General features: G+C 43.5%; 1 protein-coding gene across 2 annotated transcripts; it reads left to right on the top strand.

Annotated features, from left to right (window-relative positions):
* On the top strand, positions 1 to 27,486 carry C1H21orf62 (chromosome 1 C21orf62 homolog). Of its 2 annotated transcripts, XM_027586834.2 has the most exons (3): positions 1 to 19; positions 7,948 to 8,032; positions 24,288 to 27,486. In XM_027586834.2, the coding sequence occupies exon 3, from the start codon at positions 24,353 to 24,355 to the stop codon at positions 25,010 to 25,012; it is 660 nt and encodes a 219-aa protein (XP_027442635.2). In that variant the 5' UTR covers positions 1 to 19; positions 7,948 to 8,032; positions 24,288 to 24,352; the 3' UTR covers positions 25,013 to 27,486. The 2 variants fall into 2 exon arrangements, with proteins under 2 accessions (XP_027442635.2, XP_027442634.2); XM_027586833.2 differs by lacking the exon at positions 1 to 19 and having other exon boundaries at positions 7,794 to 8,032.
* The last annotated feature ends 56 nt before the right edge of the window (positions 27,487 to 27,542 follow it).

Raw genomic sequence — 27,542 nt, 5'->3', positions numbered from 1 at the left:
GAAGAAATTAATTTCCAAGGTAAGCTGGAACATGAATATACCCAGAATTTAAAAATATGACAAGTAAGTTTTAAGAGAATGAAGATTGACAAAGTAATTTTTGTGGACAAATCGTAGAAAGGAAAGTCAAGTCTTTTAAAATTTGTCCAGCGGCTCAAAAAATTTTTGATGCAAAGTGCAATGGTAAAGATTGTGACCCTACTGTGTTTGCTAGGCAAGGTCAAGGTACGTCAAGAGCACCTTCCCTTGTTGCTACAGTTCTGAATAAACCAACCATGCAGCTCCTCAGGGGTCCATTGAGAATCAAAGAACTCTTAATACAGGTTCTGGCTTGGAGGGAAAGAATCTTGGCTTACGTAATGGAAATGACAAAGCAGCCAAATCAATGTAACAGGTCAGTGTATTGAAGCCACTGACAAGTTGGAAAAGCAAAGGAGTTCTACTTTGAAAAACTAAAGAATATTAATTGATTTGCCAGGAGAATGAGGAAGATTGCCCTGTATTGGGAGTATGGCATCTCACTTCGGGAGGACTAAGAGAGCAATGTAGTAGGAGGACCCTAGGCTCGTCTCATCCCTCAAACACCACTGAACAGCTCTCAAATCTCTCTCAAAACCCCAGAAACCAACCTGAAGACTGACAGAACACACTTCACAACTAAAGGGAAGGAGCATGGCGTTTCTGTACCACAGATGGAGCTTTGTAATTCCTAATGGAGGGGACCCATGGAAGAACCAGCACCGTTTTAACAGCCTGGGCCAGCAAAGCAGTAACAATTGAATTATTCACTCCAAATCCTGTGCTTAATTGCAAAATGCTCTGTGTTATTTTTAGAAGACACGCTGGTTTGTTTCCCTAAGCAAAATGCACAAAGTGCCCTTTGAAGAAATTTCATTTCTTCTCTAATTAAAGTTTGAGTTGGGATCGTTATTCCTTACCTGTGGTATTAACATCTAGTGGGTTCACCTTGGAAATGAAGAGGCTCATCTTGGGAGCTCACCAGGGGGTTGCTGGTAAACTGATTTCTGGACAAGGTGTGTTACAGAGGACACTGAGGTGAAGACTCCATAAAGAAATGTAAGGACTTGATTCACTGAATTGAAGTAAGCTTCTGTGAAATATGATTACAGAACAATCTAATGAGTGTTACCATAGGCGATAAGGGGGAAAAAAGGAAAGAAATCCAGAAAGAATTTTTCACTTCTTACTTTATTTGATCTCCCTGCCCTGTGGGAACAGTATATACTCCTATCTCATTCAAGAAAGGATTGAAGATAAGATTCATATTTTTGGAATGTAGTAAGTTGATACTTTCCTTGCTGACTTCAGTTCTTCTTTTAACAGTTTTATTGATATAACTCATATACTTTTAATACATCCATGGAACTGTACAACGAGCCCCACTATCAAGTTTAGAACGTTTTTATCACTCCCAAAAGGAACCCACACCCATTAGCAATCACCCCCAACTTCACTCAAGCCCCAGCCCTATGCAATCACTGATCTACTTTGCATCTGTAAGGATTTGCTGGTTCTGGATAGTTAATATGAGGGGAATCATACCATATGCAGTACTTTCAGACTGCCTTCTTGCACTTACATGTTTTCAAAGTTTATCCATGTTGCAGCATGTGTTGGTACCTCATTCCTTTTTATTGCCAAATAACATTCTACTGCACGAATATACCATATTTCACTTATCCATCACTGATGGCCATAGGTAGTCTTCCCTTCTTGGGTATTATGAATAATGCTGCTGTGAACACTCGTGTACAAGTTTTTGTGTGAACACATTTTCATTTCTCTCGGATATATATCTAGCAGTGTTGCTATGTCATACAATAGCTCTGCATTTCACATTTCAAGGAACATGCCAGAATCTTTCCCAAAGTGGCTGCACCATCAATACTTCTTATCCTAGAAGTTTTTCAGTGTTCAGAGATTTAACCACTATTCAAGTAATTTTCCTATTTTTCTATGGCTTTATTTTTTAAATCCATTAATCTCGTATAGACTTCATCCAATATGTAGTGACAATCTAAATTTGGATTCTCCTCTAAATTCTCAGCCAGTGATTCCAGAATTATTGCTATGTAATCTTTAATTTCCTCATTGATACTTATTGTCTTCTTTTATATGTCACATTTTTGTATTTAATAAACTAATTCTGCACTGTTTATGATGTTCCATTGATCTATCTGTATATGTCCAAGTTAATACCACACCATTTTTAGAACTCTAACTTTGTTTTAATAACTCATAAGGCTAATCTCTCCTTATTGGTCTTCATTTCTGGAATATTTTTTATTATCTCAGTTGAAGCTTCAGAATACTTGCACTGACTCTTTTGGAGAAAAAATGCATTGGGGATTTTTATCATTATTGCATTATCTTTATAAATTAATTTGAGATGAGTTATTATTTTTAGAATATTTCATTCTTTTACCTTGAAATATGTTATTTCTGCAGAAGAAATTTCAAAACAAGACTTACAGTATTTGGTGACTTCTTTACGGTATGGACCAAAGGAGAAGGAAGAATCAAAAATACTTCTGGGGTTTGGGGTCTGAGAGACTAAGAGGAGATTAGTATGAGGCAACAGTGTATTACTAAGGACTGTAAAAAAGAAGAGGGAAGGTTTTTTTTTTTTCAATGCTGCTTTGGAGGACAGAAAAGCAGTCAATGTCTCAAAATTACCAGGAGACAGATTCAACCATATTTCACAAACCACTTTACACAAAACAGTTCTCTAGAAATAAAAAAAGCTGCCATGTAAAGAGAGGTAAGACCTTCATTTCTGGAGGCATTCTGGCTGAGGATGGATTGCCAAGTATTAAGAAGACAGCCCTCCTGTGCTGAGTTGAGTTACGCTGTGTTGAGTTTGTTCTCCAAGTGGGGGTAACCTTAGGATAATTGAAACAAGAGATTGGAATTCATAAAGAAGAAATGTAAAAGAAGATCAGGAACAAGGAATGAGCTTTAGGTAGTGCTGAAAGGAAAGAGAAAAAAGAGCCATAGGGAGAGAAAGAGATGACATAATTAGTAAGTAAACCCACAAGGAAAAATCACAGAATCATGGATGACAACAGAGGACCAGGGAAGGTTGGCCAATAGTCAAGAATCACACAGAGCGTTAAGTAGATTAAGGCCTAGGAGTACTTTATAAAACCATTTAAGGGTCTCAAGACATCACTTTGGTGTTTCAGGTATTCTGTTTTATGGGGATAATTATATACAAGAGAGGTCCTCAAAAAGTGGGGTTTTTGAAACTCTCAGGATACATCCCTTAAAACTATCAAGATTTTACTTACAGGAGGAGGTGAGGATATCATTATAGAAGAAAACCCTCTCAAGAAAAGGGAGGGGCTTGTTTTTAGCTCAGAGGAGGAAAGATATTTTAGAATCTAGAAAGAAGAACAAAGGATGCATCTTAGCCTGATTTCCCCCAAGAGAAGAATATGAGAAAAGTAGATATCTGCAAACATTTTATGGGGATGGTGATCCCAAGAAGCAGCAGTGAGGGAGAGTGAAGCACTGGGAAGTTCTCTTCCTGCCTTGCTTGACCCCACAAGGCACCTGAGAGGCCATGGGACCCGTGTCTCGCACCACACTGTGAGAAAGCAGGCAGGATGTGTCTATCAGCTTGCATCCTCTCTTGGCCAGAGAATACTCCATGAGGCATTCACTCCCCAGAACTTCCAGGTTGTGTTTATGAGGATGCCGGAGGTTGTCTGCCTTGTCCCGAGCCATCATGCAAACAGAGAAGCCTTAGCAGAGAAAGCAAGAGGTGCTTTGTAGCTGGTTGGACCGTGTGCAGCTGGTTGGACCATGTGCAACTGGTTGGACCCATGGCAGCACCACTTACCATCATGGTGACTGGAGGAGGAAACAAGTATGGCTGAAAGAATCTGAAGTGGTATATAACAAGTACATGCTTCAAGATGTTTGCAGTTTAAGAAGACGTGTGCTTTTGTGAGCAGGATGATGAGAAAATGCATACCAGTGCCTGGCTCCTCTCAAGAAAATAAGATGCAAGGACCCCTTACAAGAACGAGGATACTGTGGTCAGAATGAGTATTCGGTACAAATAGAGAAGAGTCATTAAAGAAAGCCACTGGACCAGAGTAGGAAGGATGGCTGGATAGGGGCAGAGGTCCATTTGAAGTGAGCATTATGAACTTCTGGCTCTTTGCATTTTCTCCATGAGTGCCTGTGCCCTGCGTAAGAGCAGGAGTTGAGAAGGCGGACTGTGGGGGCAATCCAGGGCTAGGCTGGTATGGCACGCGTGGTGAGGGCTGAGGGCGGACGTCATCAGCATGGTGGGGAGGGCAGCATGGAAGCAGCTGATCACAGAGTCAAGAGTGGGTGGAACAGATGAAGTGAAGCCTACACAGACGTTTCCATGCGGTTAAAGCAGAGCAGGAGTGGGGAAGAGAAACAACACAAAGGCAACAGTGGCAAATTGAAGGCGGAACAGAGCCACATGCTGATGACAAGGTCTAGAGCATAATCAGAGCTACCAGGAGAGGAGAGGAGCCTCGGTATCCTGCAGTGAACTGAGGAATGTTCAGGTTAACACAGAAGGAGCTGGGATGGAAAGGAAGGACCTGAGATGCATCCTGAAGTTGCCCAGGATGGTGTAAACGCTAATAGAAAATACTGGTAATGATTTGGAGGCGGTTAGCGAGTGGTAATAGTGACTTCGGAGAAAGGCTGTTGGAAAGAGTGGTGTTTGAGGCTTTACTTTAAAAGAGTTTGCGGAACCGACATGTTAATTAACAACCAAAGCATTTGCTAAAGTTTGAAGACACAGCAAGATTTGTCTTAATGCAGACTTATAACTGGCATTATTTCTGCAGGATAAGGTGGAGAGGTATGTAGAATTTCATTCTTACTTAGTGCACTGAGTATTATTTGAATGTGCTATTGGGAGCCTACATTGCTCTTGTGAGAAGGAAAGAGAAAGAGAGAAAGAAAGAGAGAAAGAAAGAAAAAGAAAGAAAGAAAGAGAGGAAGAAAGAGGAAGAAAGAGGAAGAAAGAGGAGGAAGGAAGGAAGGAAGGAAGGGAGGGAGGGAGGGAGGGAGGGAGGAAGGAAGGAAGGAAGGAAGGAAGGAAGGAAGGAAGGAAGGAAGGAAGGAAGGAAGGAAGGAAAACTGGGGGCAAAACTAGAATTCAAGCCCACAGTGAACAAACACTTGTCCACCACCCTTGACTCCACAGGTGAACAAAGCAGGCCGCCTAAGGTGGGGTTTCATTAGTCTTCCCAACACTCATTTTTGCTAAATCCCCTTAAATGGTGTAACCCAGGTAACACCAAGAGCAAGTGTTTTAGAAGTGAAGGTTTTAGAAAGACAGAGAGATGTAAACCCTGCAGTAAATGTTTAACACGCTACACACAGAGATCCAGTCATATTCATCAGCAACTGTTTGCTTGACCTTTAGGTTTCCAGGGAGGAACTCACGTCCCCACGCTCTGTGTCTTTGTCCCGGTGTCCCCCAGTCAGCAAGAGATCCTGGAAGGCATCCGTGTCCTAACAAAGAGTAATACTGACCACAGTCACCATTACTCATGGTTCCTTTGTGCACAGCTGATGCTCAATGCTTCAGGTAGTTTCGTTAGTCATAAAATACCCGTGAGCAGGTGCTGGTATCTTTCTCCTGCAGACAGGGCAGTACAGAGCTGCTGTGGGGGTTTGGCAGTGTCCTCAAGGCACCAGGCTGCTCCACGTTCCTGTGATCTTTGTCTGTGTTCACGCAGGAAGAAGCAGCAGAGGAGACAGTACCAGCAAACTGCCACTCACCTAGTATTGGCCCAAACTTGTCCCTGGTGTGTTGTTCAGGGTTCAGGTTGGTTACAGACGCCAGAGTCCACTCTAGCTGGTTTAAATAACAAGGAGTTTCTGAAGACATACAGAGAGTTCTTGAGTCATGGGGAGGGCTGAACAGACTCTGGGTTGAACGCAGAAGGTCCCCAGGGAATTAGGCTATGGAGGGATCTGCGGCCTCTTCCACAGTCAGGAAGTTACTGAAGTAAGAGGCCACCTTCTCCAACCGGAAGCCAGGACCACAGACCTCAGCTCCAAGCCATGACACATCTGCTATGACCAGGAAGCAAGTCGATCAGAAAGTCACCCCCACAGCCCTAGCTCCCAGGTGAGGCCAATTCTGCTGAGGCCCATGCCAGCAAGAGAGATGCCCAGAACTTTCTTTTCATTCCCCACTAAACTCAATTTCTAAACAAAGTCCCATGGTCCTCTCTCCATGTGGCTTAGTTCCAGATCAAGGAGAAGTGATCAATCAAACTTAAATCCTGTCTGGAGCCCAGCTGCAATGGTAGTTGAAGACTCTGCAAGTTGAGGATTTTAGCAGAGTCAGGCAAGAGAGAAAGGCACTGGAACAGAAGTTCAATGTGTCAAACTCCCATATTAGCCACAGTTGCTCTGGAAAGTTGGAGTATGCTTGGTCAACTGAAGTATGCTTGGTCAGTATTCCCTTCCTCCGTCCTCAGGGGTCCTGTCCACGTATATCACCTCATTGAATCCCTACCTCAACCTTTCAATGAAGTATTGCTATCCCTTTTATAGATTAGGAAACTGAGGCTCATGAAGTTTGAACAATCATGTTCAAGAAGGTAGTGGAATCAAGATTTGAACCAAAGTCCATGTTCTGCTATTCTCACATGGTAGAATTTATATGTTTGCTTTGCTAAAGCTAAACACTGGAATAGTGGATTCTCTCTATTCTCAATTCCCTTGCTCCTGACTATGATTCACTGGCTTTCAAAGAGCTGAATAGGCTTGGTACTTTTCCATCTCCAAATCTTTGCTCTAGCAACATTCTTAATTGCTTGAGTTGCTTGGTCCCGTGGACCAGATGACCTGGGTGTCAGGACTGAATGGGGTGAGAAAGAAGGAAGCCTTCATCCATCAGCTCACAGCCTCCATGGCCAAAGACTCACTCCGTGAGGCATTATTGCCCTTTTCCCTTATATCTCACCACTCCAGATCAAATGCTACCCCTCTACAAAGACCTCTCCAATCTCCCTGCCAACATGTAGCTCCACCTTGCCTGTAACTCCCATGTATTTTCTTTGTACTTCCCTTCAAACATTTCTCACGATCAACTGGTATAACTACGCCTTCCATATCGTAGCTTGAAGATAAGAACTATGACATTAATTCCTGTTGTCCCTTAGAGCTCTTGGCACAGCACACGCATGTGGTAAGGGTTCACTAGATGAATAATAAATAAATTTCCCTAATGAGGGACTCTCTTTAAAATATTGGATAATCTATATCTGGGTAACTACAAATCAACTGCTTTAGTTTCCCTAGTGTTTTTAATTAGTGAGATGTTCCTCTATCGCCACCATCCATCTGATTTCTCCAGTATTTACTGACCCTTCATCAGTTAATGTACACAGAGTATTTTTTACGTGTTTATTTGTTTTGTGGCTCTAAACATTTTAAAAAGAGAACGGGGGAAAAAAGAGAGAGAACAGGACATCTTTGGAGTTGAAATGCATTCATTTTCTCTTTTAAACAACCACAAGAGGACAGTTTTTACCCTGGTTCAGGCATCTGCATACATAACAATCCATTAAGCCCAAAAGAATGGAACAAATCATGAAAGCAAAAGCATCTACGAATATCCATGCTCTACACTTAGCCCATTCCATTTCCCGCTAAAGTAGAACAACTTCCCTTAAGGTCAGCCCTTCAGGGTCAGCATACAGCAGCACCCTGCCTAGTTTCTTCTGAAAACTTTCCACTGTCAAACCCCCAAAGAATGGCCAGCACTCACCAAGGCAGGTTCTGTCCTGCTGTGCGGTTAATGAAGCTGGTGGGCCTGCAGCTTCCTCCTGGTTGCCATGGGAACAACCAGGGCCACTGGCCCTCTGAAAAGAACAGCAAGTGCAAGACCACACATTCCATCCTGCCTTGCAGATTAAACCAGCTGTCAAGCCAGAGTGAAGAATCAGGCCGAGGTCTGCAGCGTGGAAAAGGCAGCCTCGCGGTGGAACTCTGAGACGTAAGTACTTTCTCTGTTCTTTTTTGAAAAGCATGCCTAGCAGGACAGACAGTTTTTTGTAGCTTCAGAATTTCTACTGGCTGGCAGGCAAGTTCTGTGACCGTGTGAAGAGCCGCAGTGGGCGCCCCTTTCTTCTGGCAGAATTTACATTTCCTGAACATAATGTACACTTAACGGGTGGCTTTCACCATAAAACAATTTTTCTTTTTTTTAGGCTTCCAGGCACATGAATTGCTCTTTCCTGAGACTCTGCCTTTAAAAGGAAATGTTTTCAGTGCCTTCAGCAAAGAATGAAATGGCCTTCTCATTTAGTCTCTAAGCAGATAAACTCACGTAGGCTAATATTATATAACAGATATCTCCGTGGAACCTCGGCTTCTTGTTTCTCTTTAAAATATTTTGCTCTATTTCCCTGTCCATCTTCAGTGCGGTCATAATTACATACAAGAGATGACCTCTTTGCCTTATCGTGATCCCAAACAGAGAAAACTGGAAACTCTCAAAACATCAGTTGATATTGTTCCTTTGCTCTGTTTTCATCTAACAGCATTACATTTATTGCTTTCTTACACGCTGCTCAATGGAAAACATGGAAAGATAAGAAGAAAGTATGTTTAGATGAGCATTAACACGTGGATTGGTTAACTTTTTTAAAAATGTGTCCTTTTATTTAAAAGTGAAAAAATATGGTAAATACTGTAGTCAAGGGCAAGAGGATGGGAATTTTTTAGTAAAAACCGGTAGTCCTTACACAGTTCTGCATAAATTTTATTGTTTAATAAGCATGTTTTGGGACATTTTTTTTTTAGCAGTAAGTGTGTTGGTGTGAACTGAGGAGAGGAAATGTTTCAGAAGAGTTGTGCATAATAGTCTGTAAAAACCTGTCTTTAAAAACTACCAAAAATATCCAGCCTCATTTGTCTGAAAATTTTTTTAGTGAAAACAGTGATCTTTGGGAAGTTTTTAACTTTTGTTTTTGGACCAAATAATGCAATATGTTTGAAAGAAAAAAAATAGTCTCATTAAAAGTTTTTTTACAGAAACTGGGCATTTTCTGAAAAGAACAGGTTGAATAAAGTTATTTATGGAAATAAGTGCTTTTCCACGGCTGATTTGGATTTCCCAATTTTATTTTCCATACTAATATTTGTATTGCGTAAAGCTGATGTACAATCAACTTTTTAAAACCAGTGTCCAGTAGATCACATCTCTGTGTCAGTGGGGAGGACAGACAAGCCACGTGGCTCATGGGTATATGATCAAGGGCACAGCCATGGGTGTATGTGCCACGCTGGGGGGTCTGAATCCATTGATCTGATTAGCTGAGCATAGACCAAGTCATTCAAGGGAAAAGCGTGAGGGGTTTGCAGTCATTGGTTAACTAATTCTCACAAGGCCATGGGTTAAGGAGAGAGGTGCAGTAGCTACATAGTTTAGTTAAGTCTTCCCATTGGCTCGCTCTCTGAGATAGTCTATGTCCCACATGCAGAAGCAGCATTCAACTGATATCTTTATTTTTAAATCTAATTTCTAAATGTTCTTTTTTTTTACACGATTTTATTTATTTATCTGACCGAGAGAGAGAGAGTGCAAGTGCACAAGCAGGGGAAGCCCCAGTGGGACAGGGAGAAGCAGATTCCCCGCTGAGTAGGAAGCCCTGTGTGGGGCTGATCCCAGGACCCTGGGATCATGACCTGAGCCGAAGGCAGACACTTAACTGACTGAGCCACCCAGGCGCCCCTAAATGTTCATTTTAAAAAGTGTTCCTGAAATGTTTGTGTCTACTGGAACTCATTTCATTCATTTTGTTTCCTATTCCTCTAGCATGAGGTTCCTATACACCCTTTATGTTAAAGGGCACAAAGTCTAGTGATAGAATAAGAGGCATTTGAGTAGGAACATGAGCCTGGACTGGAAAATAACACTGTAATTTCCACCATGACTCCCTAGAGCGTATCTGGCTGCCTGGGTTCAGATCTTAGCTGTGTCTTATAGGCTCTGTGACCTTGGGCAAGCTATTTAACCTCTGTGTCTCCATCTTCTGACACTAAAAATGGGGTCATAATATCTACCTTTACGTGATTGCAGGGATTAAATGATATAAAACATGTAAAAGTACTTTGAAGAGTACCTGGCACAAAGAAGCACTCATTAACTGTTATTATTAATCAATAAAGCATGTGTATAGTTCCTAATTTCCGTTGACTTTCAACACCATGTATCTCCCACACTTCTTATTTGGACGTACATTGTCTGCTATCAATGTTTCTATATTTAGCTGGTTTAGTCCTGGGAACACAGGGCTGAAGAGCAGTAGGTGTTGATGCAATAAATGTTGATACAATAACATGTCTTCTCTACCCAGCAGTCTGAACTCTCCTGGAAATCAAGAGCTGTGTATTTGGGGGGGCGCCTGGGTGGCTCAGTGGGTTAAGCATCTGCCTTCAGCTTGGATCATGATCCCGGGGTCCTGGGATCGAGCCACATGTTGGGCTCCCTGCTCATCAGGGAGCCTGCTTCTCCCTCTTTCCTCTGCTTGTGCTCTCTCTCTCTCATATAAATAAATAAAATCTATTTTTTTAAAGAGTTGTGTATTTGGCAAGTTAGGCTTGAGCTATCAAGTAAGATGCTGGATATATGAGCGTGAAGCTCAGGGCAGAGTGTGGGAGCTTGTTCATCATCAGCATATAGACAATATTGAAGTCCATAGGTTAGCATGCAGTCGGCAAAGGAGTGGATGTACACAGAGAAGAGAGCCAGGCACTGAGCCAGGGGCAGCCAACAATGACAAGGAAGAAGAGGGGACACCAGCCAAAGAGATGGAGAAGGGGTGGCCATTGGGGTAACAGGAAAAACTGGAGAATGTGGTGTCCGGGAAGAACAGACAGTTCTTTGCTCAAGAAGGAGAGAGTAGGCAACCATGTCGCATGCTGGTACAAAGTCAATCAAAATGAGACCAGGAAATTAATCACTGGATTTGGGCATGTTGGAGGGTGGGAGTCACTGGAAAGCTGATGAGAATGGTTTTCATGGCATGATCTTAACAGAAGCCTGACTGGCGTGGCTTACAAATCTTACACAAACATGTATGGGTTCTCTGTTTATAAGAGCTTTGTTTTTCATTTCTTTTATGGTAAGCGATAAGAGAAATAGGTTTGAGGCAGGCAAGAACTGCCATCCACGACCCTAGCTACTGAAGTTTCAAGAAAGAGGTGGGATCTAAAGATGGTTTAAGAGATGAGGCTGGTTTCTCAGCAGTTGAGAAGTAGAAAACACTCCTAGACACAGGGAGAAATGCAAGCCACGTGAGGGAGGTCTCCTCTCCCCCCGCCCTTTCACACACACACACAACCCAAGCCTTTCCAGGACTTCTCCCAACAATATTTCCTGATGCCTCTCCCTTCCAGTTTGAATCCATTTTCCATAAAAGGATCACTTCCCGTTTGCATCTCTAAATTGCCTGGCCTCCAAGGCCATTAAGAAAGTCAAAATCTTCTTGTGGCCAGAAGAGCTAAAGAATTCATTTGGAGTCACGTCTAGACACCATATCATGGGTACTCAGTTTGGCTTAAATTGTGATGCCCAGATGTGGGCATCTGCTCTTGTCCCAAAAATAATCTTCAAGGAGTCAATGAGATCAGGAGGCATTCTTTTTTTTTTAAGATTTTTTAAAGATTTTATTTATTCATTTGACAGAGAGAAAGAGAGAGAGAGAGAGAGAGTACAAGTGGGGGGTGCAGCAGGCAGAGGGAGAAGCAGGCTCCGTGCTGAGCAGGGAGCCTGATTCAGGGCTTGATCCCAGGACCGCGGGATTATGACCTGAGCCAAAGATAGATGCTTAACAACTGAGCCACCCAGGTGCCCCAGGAGGCATTCTTTAAAAAAAGAAAGAAAAAACACTTATTTTAGAATCATTTTAGTCTTAGAAAAATTGTGCAGATAGCACAGAGACTCCCATGTGCCCCACACCCTGTCTCCCCTATTGTTACATCTCCCGTCAGTATGCTACATACCCTTGTCAACAATTAATGAACTGATATCCATACATTATTATTATTAACTAATGTCCACATTTTATTTGGATTTCCTTAGAACGTCCTATATTTTTTCTTTAAATTTTTTTATTGTTAATCACCATACATTACATCATTTGTTTTTGATGTAGTGTTCCATGATTCATTGTTTGCATATAACACCCAGTGCTCCACGCAGAATGTGCCCTCTTTAATACCCATCACCAGGCTAACCCATCCCCTCTCCCTCTAGAACCCTCAGTTTGTTTCTCAGAGTCCATCGTCTCTCATGGTTCGTCTCCCCTTCCGATTTACTCCCCTTCATTCTTCCCCTCCTGCTATCTTCTTTCTTTTTTTTTCTTGACATATATTGCATTATTTGTTTCAGAGGTACAGATCTGTTATTCAACGGTCTTGCACAATTCACAGCGCTCACCATAGCACATACCCTCCCCAATGTCTATCACCCAGCCACCCCATCCCTCCCACCCCACCCCCACTCCAGCAACCCTCAGTTTGTTTCCTGAGATTAAGAATTCCTCACATCAGTGAGGTCATATGATACATGTCTTTCTCTGATTGACTTATTTCACTCAGCATAACACCCTCCAGTTCCATCCACGTTGCAAATGGCAAGATCTCATTCCTTTTGATGGCTGCATAATATTCCATTGTATATATATATATATATATATATATATATATATATATACATTCCATTGTATATATATATATATACCACATCTTCTTTATCCATTCATCTGTCGATGGACACCTTGGCTCTTTCCACAGTTTGGCTATTGTGGTAGAATGTCCTATTTCTGTTCCAGGATCCCACATTACCCTTAGTCATCGTTCCTAGGAGGCATTTAAAGACTCTTACAAATCTTTCAAGAAAGCAGCGAGGTTTGGGGTGTCTGGGTGGCTCAGTCAGTAGAGTGGCCAACTCTTGGTTTCTGGGAGTGAACTCAGGGTCATGAGATCAAGCCCTGTGTCCAGCTCCACACTTGGCACAGAGTCAGCTTAGGATTCTCTCTCTCTCTCTACTGAAATAAATAAATCTTTAAAAAAAAGAAAGCAGCAAGGTTTAAATTGCTTTTGGTCCCAATATTTGTAACTAAAACCACTAAAGCAAAATTTAATTCTTACTCTTCTAAAATTGAATCGTTGGAATAGTTGAATACAGATGAAAGGAAAAAGCTTAAGGCTTATATCAGTTCAATGTACTTTATGGGACTGAAATAATGTACAACAGGAAGCAGAAGATCTTACTTCTTTTTTATTGTTCTGGAAGCAGGTAATTAAAATATTAAAGGTTTGCAAGCCTTTTCTCTTTTTTCCCATCTCTTAGTGAAGGGATTACTCTGACTCATTTTCCTTGGCAACCTCACACTCATGTAATATAGGCCCAGTAACTTGAGCAAAGCTGTTCTGGGCTAGTTTTACAAAACTAGACGCTTAAATGTTTGGTTGTGGGGAAGTCTGCAGTGGGGGCTGTTATAATCCCTCAACCGAGAGCAACTAGGGCGATGGCTTTTAATTTTCACAAATATCTGTGAGATCAATATTTCCTAACTCTGCTCACTCTTCCTGGAAGGCTTGTGTGGGTGTGTGCAGGAAGGTAGAAGGGCAGGGCTCTGGGGCCCTGACTTGGGGCTCCTGGTCCCCATTCCGGGCAAGTGTGTTTTGCTCTATGCCCCCAACAGAGTTACAGGAAAGTTCCAAGGCAACTGCAAACCTAGATGATGCTCATTGGTAAAGCCACAGAGGTTGGAGATGCCTCTTGGGTTTTTGCCAGATGTCACTCAATGGCTTCCAGGGGGACCCACAGGCAGGGCATAGGATATCGAGTTCATATTTCCCATCCTCTAAGCCATACACAAAGTCTCAATTCACTTCCTTTGTTGTGGCTAGGCCAAACACCAAAATCCCTTCTAAAGAAGATGGATTTTGCTTGCTGATTTGATGACATGATACACTCCACAATTCTAGGAGGTGAGAGGTAAAAGAGGAAGTGAAGGATCAGCAATATGCATCTTTGACTTAGCTCATGTAGGAATTCACTTGGATAATATAAATATTTATGGAATGCCTCTATGTATCGGGCGCTATGCTGAGGACTCAGGAAAACACAGTCAACAAAAAGACCAGGGTTTTATCGCATCAGAAGCCTGACTTATCCAGCATTTCGCCAGCAAGGGTCCAGCATCCAGTTAGCAAATTAGCGGGTGAAATCAGTACCCAGCTGAGCTCAGTGCTTTCAAAACACAAAATGTCTGCTTTTCATTTGGTTCAAGTTGTTCCTTAGTCATCTTAGTCTAGAAGCTTCTGAGCACATTAGCCCATTTCCATTCTTAAATACATTTAATCTGAAAGCGGTCATCCACTGATCCTGGCTTCACCAACCAGTAGGCACAAATAAGGTTAAGTGAACCTTAACAGCTTGTATTTTGCTGGTTTGTGCTTCCACCTACCCAATACAGGTCCTTGCTTCCTTCCTCCCACTGTTTCTACATAATAGAGTCCCAGGAATGTCTTACCTGTGCTCAGAAATGACCCTTTCACCCGATTCTGTCTCCAGCTACCACTGGATGTTGGCTGTCCCTTGCCTTAGGCATGGGGCTCCCCATTGATTCACTTCCTGGAGAGCAGGGCCCAGGAGCGTCCCCCGTCTGTCCTCCTGGAAGGGCCAAATGGTGTTGCCTGGACCTCTTTCCTCATTGTGCCAGAGCTGTCCTGCACGCAGTGCAGAAGTGGGGAGAATGACTCTGTCCCCAACTCAGTGTCACACTTTGCCACCCAGAGAGAGGCCACGTGTGCCCCACCTCTCAGTCCAGGCCATCTCTGCCTGCAGCTCGCCTGGACCCAGCCCAAGGCATTAATTAGTAGGGGCTGAGAAGAGTCAGGTGCTATCCTATCCCTGCACTAGTTTCTGCCCCAGGCCTTCACACATCATCTTCATGCTTCCTTCTTTTTTCCTTGACAGTTCCACACATGCAAATAACCACTGGCTACAGCCCCCGCCCCCCCCCGCACCACCCCACCCCCACCCCCACCCCCACCCCCGCCGCCGAATTCATGAGACACATCCAGATGCCTCTGTTTAGGCTGGGCTGGGTCCAATACAGCCTAACTACTCTGGACAGTTTTGAGCTTGGTATGTCAGAAAACGAGTACTGGAGTTGAGGATCTAGTTACCCCAAGAGCTTATTTATGATCCAGGCTAGTGAGAGGAGTAAGACACTTGAAACAACTAGCAAATACTGCAGGGCTGTAAACAGAGTTGCTAGTGCATTTGGTCCAAAGGTGGTTGGATATGGGTGTTTTATCGTTTCCTTATAACCTCTGTCTTAGTTTCCTATTGCTACATAACACATTTCTACAGCGTGGTGACTTGGGGCACCTGGGTGGCTCAGTCTTTAAGCGTCTGCCTTCGGCCCAGGTCACGATCCCAGGGTTCTGGATCTCACTGGGCTCCCTGCTCAGCGGGGAGCCCGCTTCTCCCTCTCCCACTCCCCCTGCTTGTGTTCCCTCTCTCGCTGTGTCTCTGTCAAATAAATAAATAAAATCTTTTAAAAAAGAAAAAAAAAAAGTGGTGAGTTAAAACAAAAGAAATGCATTGTCTCCCATTTCTGGAGATCAAAGTCTAAAAGCAGTCTGATTGTGCTAAAGTCAAGGTGTCGACACGGCTCATTCCTTCTGGAAGCCCCGGGGGGCATCCGTTCCTTGTCTCCTCGGGTGGCTGGCTTTCCACCGCTTGCAGCCATATCACTCTCTCTGATCCCTGCTTCTCTTGTCCTGTTGCCTTTTTCTTCTCTCTCTCCTCCTGTTTTCCTCTCAGAAAGACCCTTGTGATTACACTGGGCTCACCCAGATAATCCAGGATCTCCCCATCTCAAGATCCTTAACTTCATCCCATCTGCAGAGTCCCTCTTGCTCTATAAAACAACATTTACAGGTTCTAGGCATTAAGACATGTATCTCCAGGGGCCCTTATTCAAGCCCCCACAGTATCTAGCAGGAATAAGAAGAGACCAGAAAGAACGTGTTTGATCATAGTCCATACCCTGCTGCTCCTTTAAACATTTTACACACATTTAAATTAGAATGTGTAGAACTAGTTGAAATGGGAATTGGACACTTACTTCCATTTACCAGATTTGCTCACTAATAATGTCAAGGCTTCCCATTCCCAGAATTACAGAAGAACATTTGTAAATCAGAGTTGTCTGTTACAGGAAAAATGGCGCAAAGAGGCATTTTTGCTTTACGTTGAGCCTGTTCTTTATTAAATTTTTCGTGTAAGTAGTCATTAAATGAACCAATAACTTTCTATTCCTTTGGGGTGGCTTTGGGGATGCCCTGACAGAGCATGCTAATATGTCCCTATTATCATTATAATTCCGACATTACAAAATATTATAGCTAATAAAGAGTACTATAATGCTGTGTATATCATAGTATACTTACTAGTAGTAACAGCACTCATGAATAGCCCTAATAGACTATATATATTTCCACATGAATCCTGCTTTACTCATATTATATCCTAGTGTGGTAGGAATTATCATCCTCATGCCATATTGAGAGAAATGGCTCAGAAAGTCATTTCTGAATGTCCCACAATGTACAGTGAGTTGAACATGAATCATCACAATACTTTAAATTGTGTCCTCTTGAGACCCGAATTGCATGCTTGATGCTAATTTTGCTAAATGCCATCTCATGGAGACATCAACTTTGATTTCCTCATTTTTCTGGATGAGAAAATAAATCAGATGGTAGCAAACAGTTTAGCTCCTACTCTATAAATCCCACGCGATCCCGATCATCTCAGAATCACGGTGAACTCTGCTTTGTGCCTCTCACGGTGAACTGTATCAAGCTCAATGACAGGGAAGTGGCCTTCCCCAACAGGGAGTGCACAAGGCGGCGTCTCCAGAGGCAGACACTTGGGAGGGCATGTGAAAATTCAGTGGCTCGTACCAGGGATGGGGGTGTGCTCGTGTGGAATGTGAAGAAGAAAGAAAAGACAACACTTATCACAGTTAAGAAAACATGGAAGAGAGACCCAAATCAGCGTAACTTTCAACATTGTAAGCTTTGAAATATTAAACAACAAAGCTATCACTCCTCTTTTACGTATCATCTTTCGTAGTGTTTTATCTGTAACCTGCCTCCTGTGGCGCGTTTGTGGGGCAGAGCCAAAGAAAAGAAAAATGCCCAAGATCCTTTTTCTCAAAGAGCTTCTCAAGGTCCTGCACCTAACGGGTCCCCATGAGCATCTCATCCACATAATACAGGGTAGCCAGGACTTCCTCTTTGGCCTGCCTGGGAAGGGTGATTGCACAGCCACGGACCAGTGGGAACCGGCCCTGAGAACAGGAGATCTCTAGGTTCTGGGGTCCTCAAGAGGAGTCCCCATCCCACACTTCTCCCCTACTTCTTATTTAATCTTTGCCTTCCCTCTAACAAGGGACACGTAGGGATAAGGCTTAAAGTGCAAATACCCTTGGGCCAGAATGTGTTTATTTAAATCCATATGAAGGCTTACCCAAGTGCCATTAGAGCCCTCTATGAGAGTGGGTTTTTAGCACCAGGCATCTGGATGAGCCCTGACCAAGGAATTAAGAGGAAGGCACAGCAAGGGGACCCTGGAGACAGGAAAGCTACTGTACCCACTTCATAATCTTGCCTATCACTCGTTTGCCAGCAGCTGGTCTCGCTGCCAGCCTAATGAAACCACCACGAGACTCCTGACTCAGACAATGAATTCTGCCTTTCCCTGGGCAGTCAGGGACAAAGTGGGCGTCTTCAGGAGCGGAGTCCCAGGTAAGCCAGGATGGGATGCTAAGAACGAAACCGAGTGCTTTTCCAGTGCAGCCCACTCAGATCCCCTGCTTCCTACACCACCTGCTCCTCCCGAGGAGTTCAGGCAGCTGTCCAGGAGCTTTGTCCTCATTCCTGCCTCTCAAATCCCCTCTTGGTCCACACTCCACCCACCCCTGGATTCCAGATACTGAAACAGATTTATCTGGAAAGCCTGGAGTGAGAAGGAGTCAGCAAATGGAGAGAGGTAAACCTTCAAAGAAAATACACTAGAAAAGTGTTCTCTTACTTAGAACTCATGTTGCTCTCTCTGTCTCTACTCCAATTTCACCTCTGCCCGGGGCCTAAATGACCTTCCTTACGCCCGGATCGAAACGGGTCTGTCCTGCTTACTAACCTTCAGTGCCTCTTTTTTGCCTCTTTCAGGGGGCCTCCAAAGGGGGTGTTTGCATCCAAGGGAGTGCACAAGCCAGGCCAGTGGGGTAGAGCTGAAGGTCCTCCAATTTTCATTATTTTTCACCTCAAATTTTAAAAAATCTACTGTGTATTGCTTACAATGTAAATGATATATAAATACGGTATTTATAGTGTTTTTTTAATAAATAAAAGGTGGTTACATCTATTAGGGAGGGTTTTTTAAAGTTTTTATTGATGGGGTGAGGATCAGAAGGGTTTGGAGAGGGGTGCCTGGGGGGCTCAGTCTGCCTTTGGCTCAGGTCATGATCCCAGGGTCCTGGGATCGATCCCCGCATCGGGCTCCCTGCTGGGCGAGGCGTCTGCTTCTCCCTCTGCCCCTCACCCCGCCCGCTCTTGTGCTCTCTCTCTCTCTCTCTCTCAAATAAATACATAAAATGAAAAGAAAGCTCTCCTCGTTCTAAAAGAAGGAGGAGGAGGAGGAAGAGGAGGAGGAGGTTTGGAGACCAAATCCCTGAGCTTGGCTGGCAAGGTTCTGTCTACCCCTGCCCTGCCCGCACTCCAGGTCATGGGCTCCCAAATGCGCCAAGCACTCTAGTCTCTGGGATTTTGCTCAAGTGACCCTTCTATCTGCAGCCCTTCCCCTTCCCTCTCCCCAGCCCCTTCTCTGCCTGGCCCTAATAGCACCCCCTTTGGGAGTTTTTCCCAGTCCTTCCGCCCAACACTTGCTCTGTGTCTTTAATAAGCACTCACCGATCACATTGCCCCATTGCCCTATAATTAGTTGCCTACTTGTTTGTTCCCAGAGTACATAGTGAGTTCCTGGGGCAACCCATTAGACCCCTGGGGTGAGCGAGGCCATCCTACTGCTCTCAGGGTTAGCAACACTGGGCACCTTTTTGATAAAATACCCCTCAAGAGTAAGGCATAGCTCTCTCTTTGTGGGATCCACCCCAAATTCCAAATTGTCTCCTTTTCTGGGATTTCTCTCATTGTCGCCCCCTCAGAATCTTCAAGGAGTTTTGCAGAAACACACTTTGAGAACTGCATTTGTGAAGACAGCCTAGCCTAACTTCCCAAGTCCTGGCTTCAACGTGGATTTCGTGGGATGCCCGGACCTGGCTGTCTTCTGCCTTTCTTCCCGTGACTACGGTTCAGATTTCTCTTTCAGACCATCTGCTTCTTGCTGGAGCATCTCCTTCATTTCTGGTCTTATTTCCCCCGCTTCTTCAACTGAATCTTTTCCCTAAGTGCCTTTCCACCTTTGACATTTAAAAATCCCTTCTAATTTCAATTAAACTCACTTTTGAATTAAAAATTTGAAATCACTCTTAGTTTTTAATTGCTGTTAGAATTAGGGGAATACCACTATGTTGTTCCACAATTATATTTTTTTCTCTTTTCTGTTGAGACTACAAAGTTCAAAACATCATTATTCAAGACATTTCAAATCTGTTTTGGGGCAAATGGTCCAAATGGTATCCTCCCACCGACCGACACACTATCTCCTTAGTAGTAGTATCTTCTTATAAACAGAACTAGTGCAGTTTGAAACATTCCTTTTGGAGCCAAGTATAAACATTATCTAAATGTTGGGTGTAATCCTAGATTGAGAAGGAATCTGTGTGGAATTTGTTTTGAAGTCACTGATGTCTATATCTGCTCAATTCAGAAATCTTTGCTTTCATGCAGCTAGTTGCTAGTATTAATTGCTGTCGAGATTTCTTCGGTGGCAATACAAAACTAATATTGGAACTGACTCTGAATCGTTGCTCTGGTTTATCAATATGTTCAATGACTTAAAGGCTCAAAGATTTAATGATCGTATAGGGTTTTCTGCATCTTGCCGGAGAAATCTGGGTGGATTGACACCACCTGACTGTTTATCGTGGTTGCATAAAGCCATTTATTATGTCTTACCACCTAGGCATGTCAGAAATCTCTAGTGCCCACCAATACCCAGGTCATCCTCTCCTCCTTTGGCATGGTGCTGGACTTCATTTCCAACTGCTTGCAGAGAGGGGGTGCCATATGCCTGAGTTCTGGCTGATGAATTGTGAATGGAAAATCCTGCAGAGGATCCAAAGGCCCGGGAAATGACAGAGCTAGGGAAGAAAGTTTGAGTCCCTGCATGACCACGTGGAGCAGAGCACACCCTCCCCACCCCACGGCTCTTTAACGGCATTATGCTGCAACATGAGGGGGGAATCAACCTTTGCCCTAGCTTCACTATGCAGTTTTTCATTTGTGGGCAGATTCTGGCACAACATCAGCAGAACAGCACAGACCCGTCACATTGTTAGGCCCCTGCCCATCATGGGGGTGGGGTGGGGGGGCCCTCTTAGGACATAGGAGGCAAATCCTAATGTTAGAGCACACAAAAGATAGATGCTGAGACAATGATGTGTCAGGGCAAGTCAGAAGTTTCCACCCGACAGGAACCCTCAGCTCCTCTCTCCTACTACCATCCCCATGGCCCATCAATCTCTCATCCTACTTTTGGGTTTTTCAAATTCTGATCACCCTATGCTAATTACATAGATAACTTTTTCTCTTCTTTTTCTCACTCAAGAACTACTGCCTTCCTCAGATACTACCTCTTCCATGAAGCTTATCATGATATCTTCCATTTCCAGGGAAAGTTACGTGTAGACGTAACACCCTATACAAAATGTTATTATACTGATTATCACATCATACTGTGATTATTGATTCACATGTCTCTTTCACTGGGGTATAACCCCTTGAGGGAGCTCTTATTGGCTTTATTCTCAGTTTCCAACACAGTGCCTAGCACATAGCAAGGACTCAACAAATGTTTATTGAATGAATGAAAAAAAGATAGTTTACCAAATGTCAGTGTACTCTTTTCACTGCTTGTTATAGAAATCCAATTCAGACTGGTTTGAGTAGGAAAAACAAAAAAACTTGGTTCACGTATTTCAAAAATCAAGGAAGGATGTCAGGCATGGCTTGATCCCAGTGCTCAAAAAAGGTTGTTAAGAATATCTCTCCAGGGCGCCTGGGTGGCTCAGATGGTTAAGAATATCTCTCCATTTCGTGTCTGTTCTTCTCTGTGTTGGCTTCATTGTCGGGCGAACTCACCCCTTCTGGAGACGAGACGGTCACCAGTAGATCATGATTTCCCTTCTAACAAGATGAGCAACCCCCAGAGGAAAAACAGTTTCTTTCCTCACGATGGTCAGGGGCATAGCTAGGGGCAGGGACCGTGTGATGTATCTGTGCCCATTCTCCTTATGCCAGGCTGGAATCTGCCCACAAATGAATAAATGCATAGTGCAACTCAGGTGTTCACAATCCATATTCAACAAATCTAAAGAAAGAAGTCTAGGGTAAAACCGAAGGAGAAGATGTCCAATTAGCTTATTTTTTGAAAACCCCATAAGCTCGTTACCAGGGATATTTGTCCCACTCTGTACCTCATCATGAGGCGTCATGCATCTGGCCTCCTTGTTCCAGCCTTCAAGCTCTCTAATATCCAGAAGGCAGGGAGGGGCCACCCTGAGGTCCAGCCAGGGCCTTGACTGCAGGGGGTCAGGTGTTTGCTCACAAATCCTTTTTATGGTCTCCAGACCCACTCGTTTCAGGAAATCAATGTCTGTTTCCCTTTCTACCTCTTTTGCCTCTGAATGGTACCAGCATCTGGAAGAATGAAATAGACACTTTTTGCACCAGGTTCCAGGCTGATGGCTAGATCCTTTTCTGCCTCCCTTTTCCCCTCCAGGCTGGGATCAGAGCAAGCCAGTGGCATTGATGACAGTTTTCCTGGTTCTGGGATGAAAGGGTTACTGGGGCATCAAGACCTAGAAACCTCCAATGGAATCTAGGACAACTGATCATCTAAAATTATCCTGTAATTAATAAGTTAGTCACTGCTCCTTACTAAGTGGGGTAGTCACCACCACATGTTAAAGCTATTTAAAACTGTTAAATCTCGTGTTCAGGAAGAATTCTGGCTCTATGCATTTCTCAAAGCCCTTTCTTTTATTACAAAATGAATCAACGAATACATCCTTTCAGAAAACCCTGTGCCAACTCCAAAATAAACACAAAACACTATAAAGTACCTTATTCAGTCCCCCAAATGGACTTTAATCTATCTCTCTGCTATGTCCCTATAACTATACATTCAATAGGGCCTTTCTCAGTTCAGCCTTATTTGTCCTCCTCTTCTGCTTATAAGCCCTTGGAGGGCAGGGGTACTCATCTTGTTCATCTTTGTTTCTTCTACTTGGCCTTGGCACATGGGCTCTGCTGAACCCTACCTGACTCCTGCCTTTTTTCCCTCCCCCTCTGCTGCAGCCCCTTGGTCCTCACATGTAGGCCTGGAAGCAGAATCAAGTCCCTTAGAACAAAAGTTCCAGAAGCTCGTTGTCTTCTGGGCCACGTCCACAGGGCTATTAAAGTGCCTGCTGCCTAGTGAATGCCCAGTAAACATTTGCTGAATGAATGAAGTTATGATGGTCGTGAACCAATGTCTCACCTTCTGTTCAAGTTCACTTGGTTGAGCTTCAGGTTAGTCTCCCTGCACTCCAGTCACCTGCTGATGAACTTGTGTTCTCCGCCTGTCCGCTGGACCCTAGCATTTTTAGCTTTGCCTCCCTTGGTCTTCTCTTTGCCTTGCTTTGCCACCTTGTAGCCTCCTCACCTTGCACCTCTAAGTGGTGCGTGTCTGCCTCGCTTCTTTCCTGCTGTCACTGTCCTCTTCGGACACAGACTGATCCATCCATGCCTGCCCAGCACTTCCTGTGGGGGTCCTGTCACTAGCCCCAGACTCTCCAAGTCAGAGGTCTTATTCCGAGTATTTTGCCATACCTATGGTGCTTTGTACATGCAGATGGACTGAATTATCTCTTTGGTCAACTCAGAAGAACTGAATGGTATCTTTGGTTCTGTATCTTTTGGTCAGTCATCAGCTTACTCAGGGGAAATGTAATTATTTTTGCAAGACTGAAACCTGGCACCCTACTTCATAACGTGTGTCTCATTCCAAGCTCACCATAAAAGGAGGCCGTGCATCTATTTTATGCCAGGTACTCGGGGCATTTTCCTCCAGATCAGACACTGGCGTTGCTCCTTAAACTGTGCATACACTCCTACCTTATTTAGATCATTGATCGCTGCTGATATATTGCTTAGTTTTGGAGCCCTCCACTAAGTTTTTGATAGCATCTATTTATAACATTTGGTCTGGGGAAGGAGCAGATAAGCAAGTTCGTTGGGATTAATTGGTGTGTGATTAGCACTTTCACTGTCTCTGAACACAGTTAAAATCTACTCTAATACTTAAATTTGTAGGAGAGCAGGAATGTATCAATGGACCTATAAACAGATTAATATGATGGGGGCATGTTTGTCTAGTTATAAATTAAAGTTTATCATTAACTAGATGTTTCACCAGTATTCATGCTACGTTGTTTAACAGGTAGCGCTTGCGGAGCTGAATCTAACACGAACTGTTTGTCTCCCGAATTCCAGGAAGTCAGCTATTGAGGGGGAGGAAGGAATGTGCGTGTTTCAGGGGCTGCCAAGCACTCAGTACAAGGAAGACGATGTTTGGAGAATCTGCACATTCAAAGCCCCACAAATTCCTGCCCACGGACAGCAGGGTGCCCCGGGTCTCATCTCAGGCACCCCATGCTGCTTGCCATTAGTGTGTTAGTCTGTCAGCTGACATCACAGGGAATCGTATGCCTCGGATGCTGCCTTTCCCGAGGCTCTTAGACCATGCATTGCCTGCCTTTGATAGAACTATGAGAGAGCGGAGGTCACCAAACCCAACCATGGGTTATTTCGGGGGCTCCTTTTCTATCAGCTGCCTATTTCTTAAGTAATCTCGACACCAGACGTGTGGCTCAAACTCAGGAGCCGGAGATCAAGGGTCATGGGCTTTCCCGACTGAGCCGGCCAGGCGCCCTGTAAGCTGTATATTTTTAACAGAGAGCCTGCGATCACCAAGCTGCACATTTTTCTTTCAGGTGAGTTCCAATGAACTGGCTCACAAAGGGGAAACACAAACGTGGCGGTGAATGCTGAGAGCAGAATGGCACCACCTTTGGGGCAGAGCCTCCTTCTGGCCATCACGCTGGGCATCTTTGTACTCCACAGCTTCTCGAGTGGGCAGAAGAACAGCACGCTGATTTTCACGAAGGAAAACACCATTCGGAACTGTAGCTGCTCTGCGGACATCCAGGACTGTGACTACAGTTTGGCGAACCTGAGGTGCAGCTGCAACACCGTCCTGCCTTTGGCCCTGGAGCAAGCCAGCTACAGCGACCATCTGACCATCTGGTTCACCGATGCATCTGCCCTGGGCCTCCTGTTGAACTTCACACTGGTCCAGGACCTGAAGCTTTCTCTGTGCGGTACCAACACCCTCCCCACTGAGTACCTGGCCATCTGTGGTCTGAAGAGGCTTCGCGTCAACACCGAGGCCAGGCGCCCGTCACCAGAGCAGAGCCTACTCATCTACAACGGCAGGGAAAGTGAACCCAGACAGAAGCCCGTGTGGTTTCGAAGAGGCTGGCAAACATGTATGTACATCTCATTCTTAGATATGGCACTTTTCAACAGGAAATCATCCTTAAAAGCCTACGGTATTGAAGACACTGCCCACATCACCAACCATTTTCCTTACTTGTCTTACTTCGAAACCTTCCCGATTTTAAGCAATAGGAGCTATGTCATCACGTTCATTTACTAACGTTGTAAAAGAGGCCAACCGCCAGGAACTTTGGCAAACTCTGGATAACTTGAACAAGGAATCTGGGAATGAGGCCATGGGTATCCTTACCTACAACTTCACCTGTCTGCCCAGCCCCCATTCACCACAGAGCCACACATACAACCAGCCCTCTCTGCTCTCCTCTCTGCCCAACCACGGGAGCTGTTTCAAAAAACAAAAGAAAAAGAAAGAAACAAACAAACAAACAAAAAAAACACCCCAAAACCAACCAAACAAACAAAACGACTTGAGTCCAGAAGGTCTTGAGAGCAGCCAGAGTTTGGGTCTGTGGAGAAATGTCAGATCAGAAATGGAGACAGCAGGGCACACCAAGGACTGCTTAGTGGAACTCAGCACAGGGGATGACCCCCAAGGAAGATATCTTTCTTCAAAATACTGCCTTCATTTTTTTCTGCTTCCTTTTGTTGCTTTGACTGGAATTCCCCTAAGAAGAGGATAGATTTCAGAGGCTTCAGGACTATGAGTCCCACAAAATGATTAGGTTCTCTTAGACTGGTATTTCCCAAATATCTCTTAGACTGATACTTGCTGAGAATATATGCACTGAGGAAGGGGAGTTTCAAGAGTGGAACAGGTCAGGTTAGGGCACTAGGGTTCGAGGAGTGTGATACAGAAATGAAAACCGGAGCACACAAAAACCAATGGCATATATCTCAAAATTTTGCTTAGAGCAAGGCCTAAACCCAGGGGGTTTCTCTCTTGTATCCCTTTTCTTTCATTCGTTCTTTGCCTTCTTCTTTGTCCCCACTGTACCACTTCGCCTTTCTCCTCCCATTTCCCTCATCCTCCCCCTCCCCCTCCCCTTCCTCCTTCTGCTCCAGAAATAAGAACTTAGTACCATTAGAGCTGCATTTAATACCACCAGGGGCTAGCCTGGGAATCTAATAATCATTTATAACGTTACGGACAAAAATGCTCATATGACTAAAAGATAATTAACAAAAGAAACTTTAGGGCTCAGTCCACTTGGATGTTTAATTCTGGAAAGTTAAGACACTTTGTATGACATGGTTGACACAAAATGGTCTTAGGTGTGATGACAAAAGGAACCAAGGTAACATATTAAAAAAAAAAAAAAAAAAGGAAACAGACTTCAGTGTACAAAAATTTTCCTCACAGACTCAATTTACCATTGAGATACAACGTAAAGAATCCATGGCAATTATGATACAAATGACCAAACTTAAGAGTGCAAGGAACTAGAAACATAATTGCATTTATAATGTCATAATGGTAAGAAAGAGTCTTATTATAAAGTAACAGGATGTCTTGGGGCTGATGATTTCAGATCACATTCACCACATTTTTCTCTTACCCTTAACATAGGGTAACTGAAATAACCTGAAATATCTTACATTCACTTAATTGGTGGGGGATTTGGCCATTCAGGCTAATTAGCGTGAGTCCATAATGTCAGTGTTTAAATTAGGTCAGAACTAAGACCAAAGTATGAATTTTAATAGAATAATGCAATGACCTCATTATTGACGTTGTATTTGGGAGGTAAGTTTAAAGTGAGAGAAAAAGACAAGGAAAAAAAGGATTTGGAAAAGGGAAGGCAAGAAGAATATAAGTGAAAGGATGAATAATAAATATATTTACTATCATGAGTTACTGAAAATGTAAAAAACTGAATTTTAATGGATTTTTATTAATAAAGTACAAAATTAAATGATTTAGAAATTATGAGCATCTTAATATGCATTCTCTTCCATTTGGTGGCTTTGAATAGTTTCAAAGCCCTTCCACAGATGTTGTAAGTGATTCTTGTAAGAAATAATTGTAGATCAATGGGACTTAAATCAATAGAAAATGAAAGTTAATTTAGTAATGAATCAAGCTTGCCTGATTTATTTCTGGCCTGAAAATGTGGTTCAGGTTGCACTGATAGAGGATAAATAAGGAACAGAGAAAATCCACAGCACATACATGGGAGAAAATGGCACTTGGTGCTCAGTGGATGGTGAGGGTTGGGGGGAACAACAGGGAGCCATGGGGATAGTGGAAAACTGAGAGTATTTGCCCTACCTGAAGGGTCCACAGCAGCTCAGCTCTAGCTCTGAGTGTCACTGTGGGAGAATACAATGGGGCCAGATCTTATCCTTCAAGAAAATTAGGAATTCCAGGTTTTTGTGTGAAATCTTACAATTTGTAAATGTTGGCACACTATTTTGCTTTTTTGTTTGTTTGTTGCTTTCAGTAACACTGTGTGGTCAAACAAACCATGTCAGTGGTCCCCTTAAGCTTGGGGCTGGCCATTTGTCACCTCTGATCGGTAGTGTGCTGGTTAAAGTTTAACCACCAGCTCTCCAAAAAAGAAAAAAAAGGTACATAGATACATATGTACATAAGTTTATTATAAATTTTGCTTTTTATAAATAAGGGATGTATATTACAATTTACAAAATGATAATAAAATATACTGTATTCTTTATTATAAACTCTATGTATATAATTAATTCCCAAAGAATTCTTTAGGTGATTTTTG

This window comes from Zalophus californianus, chromosome 1 (assembly GCF_009762305.2).
Source record: "Zalophus californianus isolate mZalCal1 chromosome 1, mZalCal1.pri.v2, whole genome shotgun sequence".
In the NCBI taxonomy this organism is placed as follows: domain Eukaryota; kingdom Metazoa; phylum Chordata; class Mammalia; order Carnivora; family Otariidae; genus Zalophus; species Zalophus californianus.
The sequence above is the reverse complement of the archived record's forward strand: the minus strand, read 5'-3'. Positions and strand labels throughout refer to the sequence as shown.

Bases quoted from the DNA above. Each gene is read 5' to 3' on its own strand.
- C1H21orf62 (XM_027586834.2), top strand. From the start codon at position 24,353: ATGGCACCACCTTTGGGGCAGAGCCTCCTTCTGGCCATCACGCTGGGC.